This window comes from Ictidomys tridecemlineatus, chromosome 10, assembly GCF_052094955.1.
Source record: "Ictidomys tridecemlineatus isolate mIctTri1 chromosome 10, mIctTri1.hap1, whole genome shotgun sequence".
NCBI lineage: Eukaryota > Metazoa > Chordata > Mammalia > Rodentia > Sciuridae > Ictidomys > Ictidomys tridecemlineatus.
This window is the reverse complement of record NC_135486.1, coordinates 128,417,805-128,430,648: the sequence shown is the minus strand read 5'-3', so window position 1 is coordinate 128,430,648 and position 12,844 is coordinate 128,417,805. Positions and strand designations below refer to the sequence as shown.

General features: G+C 51.5%; 1 protein-coding gene across 3 annotated transcripts in view; it reads left to right on the top strand.

Annotated features, from left to right (window-relative positions):
* Positions 1-12,844, top strand: part of Prkcb (protein kinase C beta) — a 306,972-nt gene that overhangs the window by 226,756 nt on the left and 67,372 nt on the right. For all 3 annotated transcript variants that reach the window (XM_078024201.1, XM_021725544.3, XM_078024200.1), the window contains exon 10: positions 2,119-2,292. In XM_078024201.1, the coding sequence (XP_077880327.1) occupies positions 2,119-2,292 (174 nt within the window). The remainder of the gene's footprint in view (positions 1-2,118; positions 2,293-12,844) is intronic.

The following is a 12,844-nucleotide window of genomic DNA, read 5'->3' as shown; positions in this document are numbered from 1 at the left end:
TGGGAGTGGCTGATTGGGTCTCCGCGGATCATCAAGGTTATGGAAGGAGGAAACGTTGGAGCTGAATCTCGGATTTTCTGCTCAGAGGAAGAGCATAGAGGAGGTGTGGCAGGCCGTGGGAAATGAATGTCCAAAGAAAAGCCAAGAACAAGCCGTGGTCCAGGCGTGGTTTGGCCTCGGGGGCCCGGAGGACACCGAGCACGGCCCAGTCTGGGTCCTGATGTTGGCTGAAGTGGCTTAAATCTCCCGGAGACCCCGTCTGTTTGCCTGCAGGATGGGCATGATGAAACACAAGTAGGAAGTCTCCCCTGGTCCCTGGGGGCAGGGGGACATTCTCAGCCGTTCTGTCCCATCTCCCTTCCATGCAGAAGGTGACGATGGTCTGTCGTGACTGCACAGTCCCCAGGACCCCTGTCCTCTGAGCCTGGTGGAGGAGCAGGGGGTTCAGGGTGGTGGTGGGTCCCGGGGGATATCTGCACTGAGTCGGCTCAGCACCGAGCCCCAAGCCCCCGACCAGGGTCCTCCAGGGTCCCCCTCAACAGAAGGCTCTTCACCCCCCATCTCCAGTGTCTGTCCCTGGGCTCATTCGCATTCTGGCCACGTCACCCCCTGCCTCGTCCCTGCCCATGGGACAGCCCCCATCTTCTTTGCTATCAGGCAGCAGAAAATCCTCCATCTGCATCGGATTCTTTACATCTCGGGTCAGTGGCTTCCTCCTGTTGTTCCTGCTTTGGTGACAACAGCCCTTGGGTACCAGGGAGAGAAGGGAGGAGCAGGGAATCACAATCCGACACTGTGACTCCCTGCCTGGTCCCCGGAGCCCCTGGTCTGTCCTGAGGATGGAATGGAGGCCTGGCAGCCGACGCCCATCAGCCGGGCAGAGTTTACATTTTCTCGTGCTGCTGGGGAGACAGAGGCTGAGACGGAGGCTGAGACCGAGGCTCTGGGCACACGAGCTCTGACTTCACCTTCAGGACGGCCGCGGAGCGCGGTGGCCAGGCTGGGCAGAGCGGCTGCCCTCTCCTCTCGTCTCCTTCTGCGAGTCTCTGTCTCTCTGGCCCCAGGGCCCTGTCGCCTCCTGGGGTCCTCCAGCTCAGGCATGAGCACTGTCTTTCCTTAACCTCCTGACCTCCCGGAGGGCTCTTTTTGCAACTCAGGAAACACAGTCAGACAGTCCTGGGTTCAGATCCTGGCCCTGTGCCTCTCTGAATCGTGGTGCGGCAGGTGACCTGCTCGACGATGCCTCAGAGTCTGTAAAATGAGACTCATTCCTAACGGCTCCGACTTCCTAGAGCCTTGGGCAGAGCAGATGATACGTGACAAATGAAACCCAGTCGTCGTCTCGGGTATTGATAAAGCCCAAGGACGCGGCGGGAATTAATATCGTGTACTACATATCTGACGCGGGGCATGTTGGAAGTACTTCGACTGGATTGTTCCTTCCTCCAGGAAGCCTTCCCAGAAGCTCCCAGGCCAGATTAGTCCTCTCCGAAACAGGGTCCTGCCCTGAGCTTCCAAAGTAGCCTCTCGAGAATACCACCCGGTGCTCATTGTCCCCGTGGGCATGGACACAGCCAATGAAAACAAAATCGTGTCTATGAGCCACAGCCCTCATGGTGACCGTGGTGCGTGGAAATATCACCTGATCATCCCTGTGATTCATGGTTCAAAGAGTTCCTTCCTATCTGGGGCTCAGGGTTGGGGAACATGGAGGCTTGTTTCTTGCTACCTCCCCAGTGCTTAGCAGGCTCCTAAAGAACGTGGTGCCGTTGGATAAATAAGGGGACCCGTGTCCCGAGTTCAGTTTTATCAGGCATCCACTCGTTCTCTCATTCAGTAAGTATTTATTGAGCAGCTACCATGTGCCAGGTACCGTTGTGGGCTCTTGGGCTCTTCCTCGGTTGGTGTTGGCTGGTCGCTGATGCAGATCCCGTGGCTCCTGGAACCATCCTTGTGGGTTTGGTCCAGCCATCGAGGTGGGTGGGAAGGGTCACCCACCGTCCCTCGCCCACAGAGGGCCCCCGGGGAAAGCTGGGAGAGGATGTGGATGGACGCCAGCGCCCCCAGGTGTCGCGGGGTCCCCTCCTCACCGCCCTGATGTGCTGGCTCTCCCCGCAGGTCATGCTGTCGGAGCGGAAGGGCACAGACGAGCTGTACGCTGTCAAGATCCTCAAGAAGGACGTGGTGATCCAAGATGACGACGTGGAGTGCACCATGGTGGAGAAGCGGGTGCTGGCCCTGCCCGGGAAGCCGCCCTTCCTGACCCAGCTCCACTCCTGCTTCCAGACCATGGTAACGTGTCCTGGGGCCCCGTCCAGGCCAGATGAAGGCACGCGGGCAACTGGTTTCATGACCGACAGAGCAGGGCCTTTTCCTAACAGCACGGGGTGACTCGAGGACGGGGACAAGGCCCACACACACCTCTAGATGCTGCCTTGGGCCCTCCAGACCCTTTGGATGCATGCACAAGAGCATCTCAGAGGGTTGCCTGGGACCTTTGCATGGTGGGGGGCTTGCCTGAGACCACAAAGCACAGGGGACAATGGAGGGACTGGACACAGTGTCCCAGGCACAGGCCATGAGATCACAGCCGTGGCTGCCGAGTCACGGAGACACCCCCACAGCCCCCGCCAGGCCCTGCCATTCCAACCCCACCCCGGATCCTCACCCGGTCTCGCTTCCCATCCGACTGTGGTCTCGCGGCCAAGCAAGAAGCGCCCAGAGCCCCGGTGCGAGGAAATGGGAAGTTCATCCTTACAGCCACGGCTGCTCAAGGCCAGTGGCCTGTGACCCCGAGATGCTCTAAGGGTCCTTCGAGATGAATCCCGACTCTCTCCTGTTCTCCACCTCGGCTGACTTCAGAGCCCTCGCGCCCTGCGAGGCGGGATGCTTTTGCATCGTGCCTCTAATCTAAATCTCTCACCTAGTGATTCCCCCCAGTCCCTTCTGTTCTTTGATCTGCGGAAGGTCCTGCTGGTTCGAGGTAGCATTTCACCCTCTGGGTTTTGGTCTTGAAACACCTTTGCGTGCTTGGTCGGTGCTTTGAGTTTCCTGCAGAGAGGCAGCTGGGGCTGGTGACTCGGCCGGCCAGCCGCTGGCCCTCAGTACCCAGGTCCACTCATTCATCAGGTCTGCGAGGTGGCGATCCCCTGATTCTACCCTTTCTTTTATTGACTAATTGGGATGCTTTTTATAAAGAGAGGCTCCCCCTCGCTGCTGATTCCCGGGAGGCCCTGTTCACACAGGAAGGGCCCCTGCTTCACCCTTTCCCTTGGTTGAACAGTTTTCAAGATAAGGAGCTGGTTCACTATTGTGCTCCAAGGGGGAACGAAAGTCTGCTTCTAAAATAAATTTTTTGAGTAAAAGAGGTGGGGGGGAGTCCCTGTAAGCAAAAACCTTCAGTGAATGTCTTGTCAAATACCAAGGGAGAAAGGTCCCCTGGCTCTAGTCCTCATCCCCAGCTTTCCCTTGGAGAAAGAAGGCCTGCAGATGTTCAGGTGGTAATCAGCAGGACTAGAGCCCCTGGGATGGAGACCTCGGGACTCTCTCCCTGCTCCGTCTCTTTTCCGTGGGTGGTCCCCAAATTGACTTGGACATCACTCAGCAGATGACGGACAGTCCCGACCTGGTAAATGGGGTAAGAAGGAGACCTTCTCAGAGGAGAGGCCAAGAGAACTTGGAGATGCGGCTTTCGACTTCCCTTGGCTGGGCGGAGAGGGGAAGGAATCAGTCGTTTGTGACTTAATGTCCACTCGAACACAGCCTCTTCCTTTGTAACTGACTGTCTGGAAAACGGTCACAGAGAGTGTCCCGAAGGTCTTTCTTGGAGCCTGCTGCTGCTTTTTGGCGTTGACGGGGTAGGCCTGGGTTTTCATGGGAATTGTGTGGGGCCGGACTCCTTCGCAAGGAATGTCACCAATGGCCAGTAGCAAGTAGCCCCAGAAGCTGAGGGAGCCTGGCTGAGGGAAGGACGGGTACCCTCTCCATGTCCACCTCACCTGAATTCTGCACATATGCTCACCGAGCGAAATACCCCAAATTAAATTATTTTTTCTCACTTTTTTTTTTTAGCTGAGCACATGTATTTTAATTTTGCATACATTACTTTCATTTTCAAGGACTTATCATAGTGCCTACTCTATATGTGAGGCATAGGGCTGAGCCACTCGTCAGCTCTCAGATGGATTCTGTTATCATCTGCATTTCGTAGAACAAGGTCCTGAGGTCACTCAGGTAGTAAGTAGTTCATGGGGGGGGGCGAGATTTGAACCCAGGCAGTCTGGCCTAAGGGGCCTTGCTCTAAACTGTCACACGATGAAGTCATGTAAGTGTAGGTCACCTGGCTCCTACTGTACCTGACACACCTGGGGTGGCTTCCCCAACAGATTGCTTGCCTCCGGGCCCCACCCTGAGCTCTAACCGAGACTTGCTTGCCTCTCACCTGCTCAGTGAAGTCGCACTGTGCCTCTGCACCTTGGTTTTTCCATCTCCGGAGTAGAACTGACTTTCCGTGTTGAGCATCTATCATGTGTAGGTCTTAAAAAAAAAAAAATGTTTCCTTCCAGCCACCCGGGAATCTTGAAGTAGAAGGGATTAACTAGGATCCAGTTTTGCATATAAAAGGCTCAGGGGTGCCCAGCCCTGGCTCACCAGCCCATTGTACTCAGCACCCACGCTTTGCTTCGGTGAGCATAGCAGGTTGCATCACCGCCAAGTGACAATGCTTAATAGTGACAATGCTACAAACTAGACCCAAAGCAGCAGCAAACAGCGATGTGAGCTCTCCAGTGTGTGTGGCACGCCATGCTGAACCTCTCTGTAGGATCACATTTCTCTCTCCCAGCGTCTCTCTTGGAGAGGTCCCCTTACTAACCCCGACTCACAGATAGGAATGCTGACAGTCAGAGAAATTAAGTCACTTAGGCACTGTCCAACAGTCGGTCAGCGGTGCAGCAAGACTCCAGGACCCAATCCGGAAGCCTCTGCTGCCCTTCCTGTGAGGTATCTGCCCTCTGCAGTCTCACAAAATCTTTCCTCTTTCATGATCACATCTGATCTTTGCAAGGACGTTCTGCATGACCGTCCACATTTCCGTCCAAAGGAAAACCAACCAAAGTGGCTCAGCTTTTAGTGTTGGGTAAGTGGGAGCCCAGAACTTGAGCCAGCTTCCTAATGGCCCTTAGGAAGCTGTCGCTCCCTGATCCCACATCCTACTGGGAAATTGCAAGAATCAGGTGAGAGTTTTCTCCCTGGGAGTGATTTTGAGCTCCGGGGGTGCTGCAGACTCGTATGGCAAACCATTGTTCCTGTGGCTCCCAGGAAGCAGGAAGGCCCACGAACGTGGCCCCGTGGCCCACCTGCTGCAGAGCTGATGCTGATTGATCATTTCAATGCATGTTTAATTGTTGAACTAAATATGTCAGGCCCCAGCTGTATCACCATCAGGGGCACGACAGGGACAACAGAGATAAAAGTCCCTGTTCCCTTGGAATTTACCTTCCAGTGGGGGAGACAGAGAAACCACCGCAGCAACAGGAAGTGAAGGGGACAGCGGTGGCTGGGCTCAGGTGCTGGTTTTGATAGGATCATCAAGGAGGGCCTCGCTGTTAGAGATGGCATTTGAGCAGAGACCACAGCCAGGCACGGGGAGGCTCTCTGGGGCAGAACAGTCCCAGCAGCAGGAGGCGTGAATGTGAAGGCCCGAGGCAGGAGCAGGCTCTGTGCGTTTGAAGAGCGTGAGCCAAGGCCTGTGTAGCCAGAGCGACTGTCGTTTTGTATTCTGTGACCCAGAATTCCTATATGAATCAGCTACCTCTAAGAGAATGACAAATCTAGTAGACATGCTGCAAGTTTGATATGTTTTTTTTTTTTAATTTTCGCTGGAGACTTAGAAATCTGAAGATTAAAATAGATAAAAGAGAGACATCCAGCAATGCACGAAGCGGATTTTTTTTTTTTTGCCATTCTTAAAATGATATGAATTGAGTGATTTAAAAAGTTGCTTAGAAGAACAGTGTTACGTCAGAAATGTCCTTATGTGGGACTGAGAAAGGTCTTGCCGAAACGGACATGGGAGAGTATTAATAGAAAAAATGGAGTCGATTGCACGGGATTTAATATATTATTCCAAATGTGTTCAGATTGAATATGCACATGGGAAAGAACCAGAAGGGAGCCTGTGTAAACCAAAATATTGATTTGATTTAGAGAGGGGTTTGTGGGTGATTGTTTTCTCTGTGAATTTAAATTATTTCAAAAGTTTCTATAATAAAGAACATTTTTTTTCTTTTTCTTTTTTTTTTTGGTACTGGGGATTGAACCACTGAGCCCCATCCCCAGCCCTATTTTGTATTTTATTTAGAGACAGGGTCTCACTGAGTTACTTAGCACCTCACCATTGCTGAGGCTGGCTTTGAACTCGAGATCCTCCTGCCTCAGCCTCCCGAGCTGCTGAGATTACAGGTGTGTGCCACCGCACCTGACTCTATAATAAAGCACTTAAGAAATTTTTTTAATGTGCCAGAAGCTGGCAAAGTTAATACCTAAGTATGTGCAAGAGACTTCAGAAGGGAGTTGGATTTTTTAGAGAATTGTTGATTACCTGATTTTTAGCCAAATAGGCTTAGGCAAGTGGCCTTGGAAGCACACAGGGTAAATAAGTACTCTTAGTTAGATGAAGCTGGTCCGTGATTACCGGCTGCAAGACCTTTAAAAAGCCACTAAACAGTTGCAAATATTAGTTTCATCATCTTTAAAGTGAGCATAATAAGTAAGGACTCAAAGACACCGTGGATAACATATAATAACCATTAAATGGAGGTTGCTTCCATTATTAGACTTGGGCTGGGGGCACTCTGCTGTACAGGCACCAAAAAAAAAAAAAATGTTGTTCCCTGCAATTTTTCTGCAGTTTTTTTTTCCCTCAGGGACAATGTCAACCAGGCACATTCATGCAATTTCCCAACTGCCAGTAGGCACAGGCAGTTAAGTTTCTTCAGCAAAACATCTATTTTAACTGTTTTCTTTTCAATTGAACATATGCACCTCTTTTTTTTTTTTAAATAGAATTAGATTTTATGAGTCATTGAAGGACAGAAGTTACTTCCTCCCCATATTTTGCTGCTGCCACGGGCCCAGCCATAACTCAGCTGCAAGGCATGCTGGGAGAAGCATCCACCCAGAATGCGGGAGAGGACAGGGAAAGGGAGGAGGAGGAGGTCCACGGGTAGAATGGGCCCCTGCTGGCGTGTCCCTTGAACCCCAAGAGCACCCCCACACACACACCAAACTAGCTCATGCCAAATAAATAAAATAAAAAGAGAAAAAGCAACTCACAGGCCAAAGTGTGCCTGAGCCCAGGAGAATTAGAACTTGTAACTCTAAGGCGGTCTAGCAGCACAGATTTACGGTTCTTTCTTCTGGCTTGCTTTCTTCTTTGCTGTTCACTGCTTAGCACGACCTCCCGAGCCTCTTCTTCTCCGCCAAACCCCCTGAGTTTCAGCTCACACTCATAGGAGGAGCATGGGATGGGTTCCCCCTGGGTCAGGTGTTTTTTTCATGGCCCAATCTGCTGCCGATTGGCTGGCTCCGGCTATCTCAGTAGGAACCTTGTAAAAGGAATGCTTGGTGCTCGTGTCAACAGGGGGTACCGCCTCTCTCTCTCTCTTTTTTAAATTTTTGTACTAGGGATTGAATCCAGGGGTGCTTGACCACTGAGCCACATCCCCAGCCCTTTTTATTTTATTTTATCTTATTTTTTTAAAATTTGAGACAGGGTGTTGCTGAGTTGCTTAAGGCCTCACAAAGTTGCTGAGACGGGTCTTGAACTTGTGATCTCCCGTCCCAGCCCACTGAGTCACTGGGATTACAGATATGCACCCCGCCCCCCCCCCCCCCCCGTGCCTGGCTAACCCTCTTGAATCCAAGGGGATGAACAGGGTTGAAGTTGGACAGAGCGTAGGGGTACAAATGGGGCATTTCAGGGCCTTTAAGGAGGGGAAACTGGGAAGAACTTGGCAGATCTTGGGGGCTTTAGTCAGCTTAAACCACTCAAGGATCTTAAGCACAGGAAAGAAACCAGGAATGCACCCCGGGCCTAGACGGCAGGGGCAGGTAGGAATAGATACACCTTGGTTCCCTCTGCTTTGCATATTTATTTAATGATCAAAGGTTGGCAAGAAGTTCAAGGAAGAAGAGAGGTCATTCTAGCCCTTGAGAACTTTGGTCTCCATGTGGAAAGGCGGGCATGGATTGCTTGATTCTACCAATGCTTCTACGGCTATAAAATACAGCGAAAGGAAGGTTCGGTCTGAATCTGGGTCCTTGGCCACACACTGACTTCAGCAAAGCTCCGGGAATTTGCACGAACTTGACGCGCATCATTGGCTAGATAGATCTTGGAAACACCCCAGGTGGAGGAGAAGCTGTTATTAGCCTACCTGCTTTAGGAAGGCAGGGAGAGTTTACATAACCAATCCGAGGCTTCAGAGCAAGTGACTCGAACTCGGGACTCCCTGATGCCAGAGCCAGGACTCTTATCTACAGCATGACACCATTTCTCTGGAGAAAACTAGATGGCTTTCCGCAATAAAGGGAGCAACCTGAAGACTGGATGAGTTCACTGCCCAGCTTGGTACATCACTCACCATCATTAACTAGACATCTCACTGCCACTTACCTTAGTGTGTGGTGCACAGGGTTCCCACGTGGTTCCTGTTCCCTGCCCGTGGTATCTTATTAAAAGTGGCAGGTATAGCTTGGCATTGTGTCACGTGGGCATTGTGTCACACTCCACTTGAAGCTGTCTTGGGGCCAACGTTCCTTACCCCCTCTGGGGGCTTCAGATGACCTCTGCACATGATGTCCCATCATTTGAAACCAAACCTCCCGCTCCGGTTCCCAGTTTAGGGAGATTCTGTCTCTTTGGCACGATGCGGCGGTAGCCAGACATTTGAATTTTGTTCATTTACTGATGGGCTATTAGAGATAAAGAAGAAAGAGGGACTTTAAATGCATTGAAGTCGCTTCGAGCTTAGGGGACAAGAAGGGTAAGCGCATAGGGAAGAATCCCAGGGACATAAAAGCAGTTTTGAAGGAGGAAGCCCTTTAAGGCTGAGCAGACTGGCTAGTTTAAAGAGAAAGCCCGTGAGTGTGCCTTTCTGAGCTTTTCATTGGAGATGACACAGGAACACCCACGTAGATACATCCTGGAGCCAGCTGGAGCCGACCAGAGCTCGGCAGAGAGGGAGAGGAGAGAAATATAAGTCAGGACTGGGGAGGAAGCCCCGAGCTGGGTCAAGTCTCCTTTAGAAAACCAAACGCATGGGAGGGAGCCAAGCCGGACCTCAAGTTAATATTCAACCCTTGCTTCTTGGTTCTTCATTTTTTATTTTATTTATTCTCATTTGTTGCACATGACAGCAGAATGCGATTCCACTCATAGTACACATCTAGAGCACAATTTTTCATGTCTCTGGTTGTACACAAAGTGGAGTCCCATATTCGTGTCTTCGTACAGGTACTTGGGGTAATGATGTCTGTCTCATTCCACCTTCTTTCCTATGCTCCTATTCTCTCCCTCCACTTTGCTTTTTCTAAAGTTCCCCCATCTCCCCCACCCATGCTCCCCACCCCATCCCCATTATGGATCAGCCTCCTCCTATCAGAAAAATAAATTCAGCCTTTGGTTTTGGGGATTGGCGTACTTTGCTGAGCATGATATTCTCCAGCTCCATCCGTTCACCTGCAAATGCCATGATTTTATTCTCTTTGGATGCTGAGTAATATTCCACTGTGCATATATATATATATAATTTTCCCCTATTTATTCTTCCACTGAAGGGCATCTAGGTTGGCTCCACAGTTGAGCTATGGTGAATTGTGCTGCCATCAACATGAACGTGGCTGTGTCCCTGTAGAATGCTGTTTTTAAGTCCTTTGGGTATAGTCCGAGGAGAGGGATAGCTGGGTCCAACGGTGGTTCCGTTCCCAGTTTTCTAAGGAATCTCCATACCGCTTTCCGTATTGGTTGCTTTTTGATTTTTAACATGGTTGAATCCAGTGAAAAAAAAGAACCTCATCCAGAACCACGGGGTGTGATGGTGAGAAAGATCCTCTGAGGCCCTGCAGTGATTTTCCAGGACGAGTGGAAAACAAAGCCAACCAGGAGATGGCGGAGGCCTTGGAGGCAGTGGGGAGAGGCCACGTGCTCACCAGCCCCGTGGTTCCCTGCTGGTGTCTCTTGTGCAATTGCTTTTATCACGGGCTCCTCTGGGTCCTGGTTCCCATTCCTTATACGTTTGTTTCACCCAAGATTGTAAACGCCCCGAAGGTGGGGTGTGTCTCTTATTCATCCTGTTTCCCTTTAACACCAAAGAACCATGACTTGCAAACATAAGTGCTCCGTGAACTTCTAGAACCCACCTCTCTCCTGGAGATGGGCCCTAGGTACATCAGTTGGGAGATGACTGAAATTCCCATTTCTCCTTTATCTCTCATTCTCTCTCTCTGTCCTCCCTCCCTCTCTCTCTGTCCTCCCTCCCTCTCTCTCTCTCTCTCTCTCTCTCTCTCTCTCTCTCTCTCTCTCTCTCTCTCCCAGGGATGGAACCTAGGGACACTTAGCCACTGAGCCACATCCCCAGACCTTCTTAAATATTTTATAAGACACAGGGTCTCACTGAGTTGTTTAGGGCCTCGCTCAGATGCTGAGGCCGCCTTTGAACTCACGATCCTCCTGCCTCGGCCTCCAGAGTGGCTGGGATGGCAGGAGTGGGCCACCGCACCTTGGCCCGATCCCTCACCTTCTCATCTCTCACACACTCCGCCTGGTCCACCCGACCCTGGTTCCTCCTCTTCTGGAACGCCATGCCGCCAGGGGCTCAGCCTGCTCAGTCGTATTTCTCACGCGACCCGTGAAAACACCCAGATTCCCAAGGTGAAAAATCGGACGGCGTCCATCGGTACCTAAAATTGTCTCCTGTGCCATTTTGGGAAACACTGCCATTTGGGAACGTTTCTGGTCTCCCCCGCTCCTCTGGGGGAATCCTCACCACTGGGCACCATGGATTATTCACAGTGGCATCTCTGGCAGTGGACCGGTGCCTGGCAGAGAGTGGGCATCATTAAATGTTGGTTCAGAAATGAAAGGGCGCTGAGGTGCCAGCCAGAAGCGCCCGAGGGCCAAAGCCCCGCCTGGGTGCAGGTCAGAGCTGCTGGCCTCAGGATCTGCGCACCAGTGGTCCAAACTGACCCTACCCACGCTAACCCCCATGTTGGCATCCCAACCAGTGAGTTTCAGGGGGCAAGTTGAGTTAATCCAAGCAGAAATCAAGCAAGTCAAACCTCTCCCTCCCTCTTCTCTCTCTCTCTCTCTCTCTCTCTCTCTCTCTCTCTCTGTGGCCGATGCCATCTGCTAGTTTTAAAAATAATTTTTAAAAGCAAGTGTTGTGGTTCTCTTCAATGTGCACCAAAGACAGGCGCTATTTTTAGGCTTGTTTTCTATCAGCACCCCCCACCTCCCCGACCACAGAACCAGGGGCTGGGTGTCGGCAGTTCTGGCTTCCCTGTCTGCATTCTGCCACCAACTTGTCTGTGACCTTTTTGCAAATTTCATATGCTCTGGACTCTGAGAACAGGAGCGATTATTCCACCTCCGTCTCTACCTCTCATGAGGGATGTGGAGAGGGTGAAGTTGTACTGTGAGAGAGAGAGAGAGAGAGAGAGAGGGAAAAAAAATCATTTGAAAAAAACCAGTTAGCTCAGGGCTCGTCCTCGTCACCTGTCAGCTCTGTCTCGATGTGTGGAATAGGAGTGATGGCGACGGTGGGTGGGAGAGCTCTCACCTGGCATGCAGGGGGTCCCGGGTTCAAAAGCAGACACAATCTTCCCCACGCACAACCCCTTCTGCATTATGGGTCAGCCTCCACTGACCACAAGAGAGGACTCCTGTCCGGCCTTTGTTTTGGGGGGGATTGGCTAATGTGGCTTAGCGTGACATTCTGCTGTCATATAGACCTGATGAAAATACATACATAAATAAATTTAATTTTTTTTTAAAAAAAAGCAAACACAAATTTGAAATAGAAGTTATCTGCGTCTCCTGCACCACGGGGAATTCTTTTGTGAAAGGCGGGTTCGGGTGGTCTGATGGGTGGGTGTGGCTGGGTCAGGATGTGGAAGGTGGTTTGCTATCAAAATGGTGAAGCTCTTGTGAGGAGCTATGAAACCCCAAGAGCTGGGGGGGGGGGAAGTGGGGTGTAGGGCAAAGATTCCACCCTGGAAATAGCTTTGGGGTCTGAAGCCCCAAGCCTCTGCTAACTAACTGTGCACCCTGCCTGCTCCCTCCTCACCTGGAAACGCCACCTTCTTCCCCTGCTCTCCCCTTCTGCACGGAGAGCTCTTAGAAGGGAGTCCTCATCCACGCATCCATCCATCCCACGGCTACCTCAGAACCTCACCGCGGGGAAGCCCGGGGAGAGGTGGTGAGTGGAGACTCTGAATCCAAACTGCACGGGTTCAAATCCTGGCTGTGCAATTTACCAGATAAGCGACCTCCGGTAAGCCCCTTACCCCTTCTGAGTTTCAAATTCCATCTCCTTTTTGGAGGGGAGGGATGAGGAGGGTTCCAGGGATGGAACTCAGGGGCACTCAACCACGGAGCCCCATCCCAGCCCTATTCTGTATTTTATCTAGAGACAGAGTCTCGCTGAGTTGCTTAGGGCCTCGCTTTGGCTGAGGCTGGCTTTGAATTCGTGATCCTCCTGCCTCAGCCTCCCGAGCCGCCCACTGGGATGACAGGCGTTCCCATCTCTTAAAATAGGGAGAATACAGGTCACATTGGGTTGTT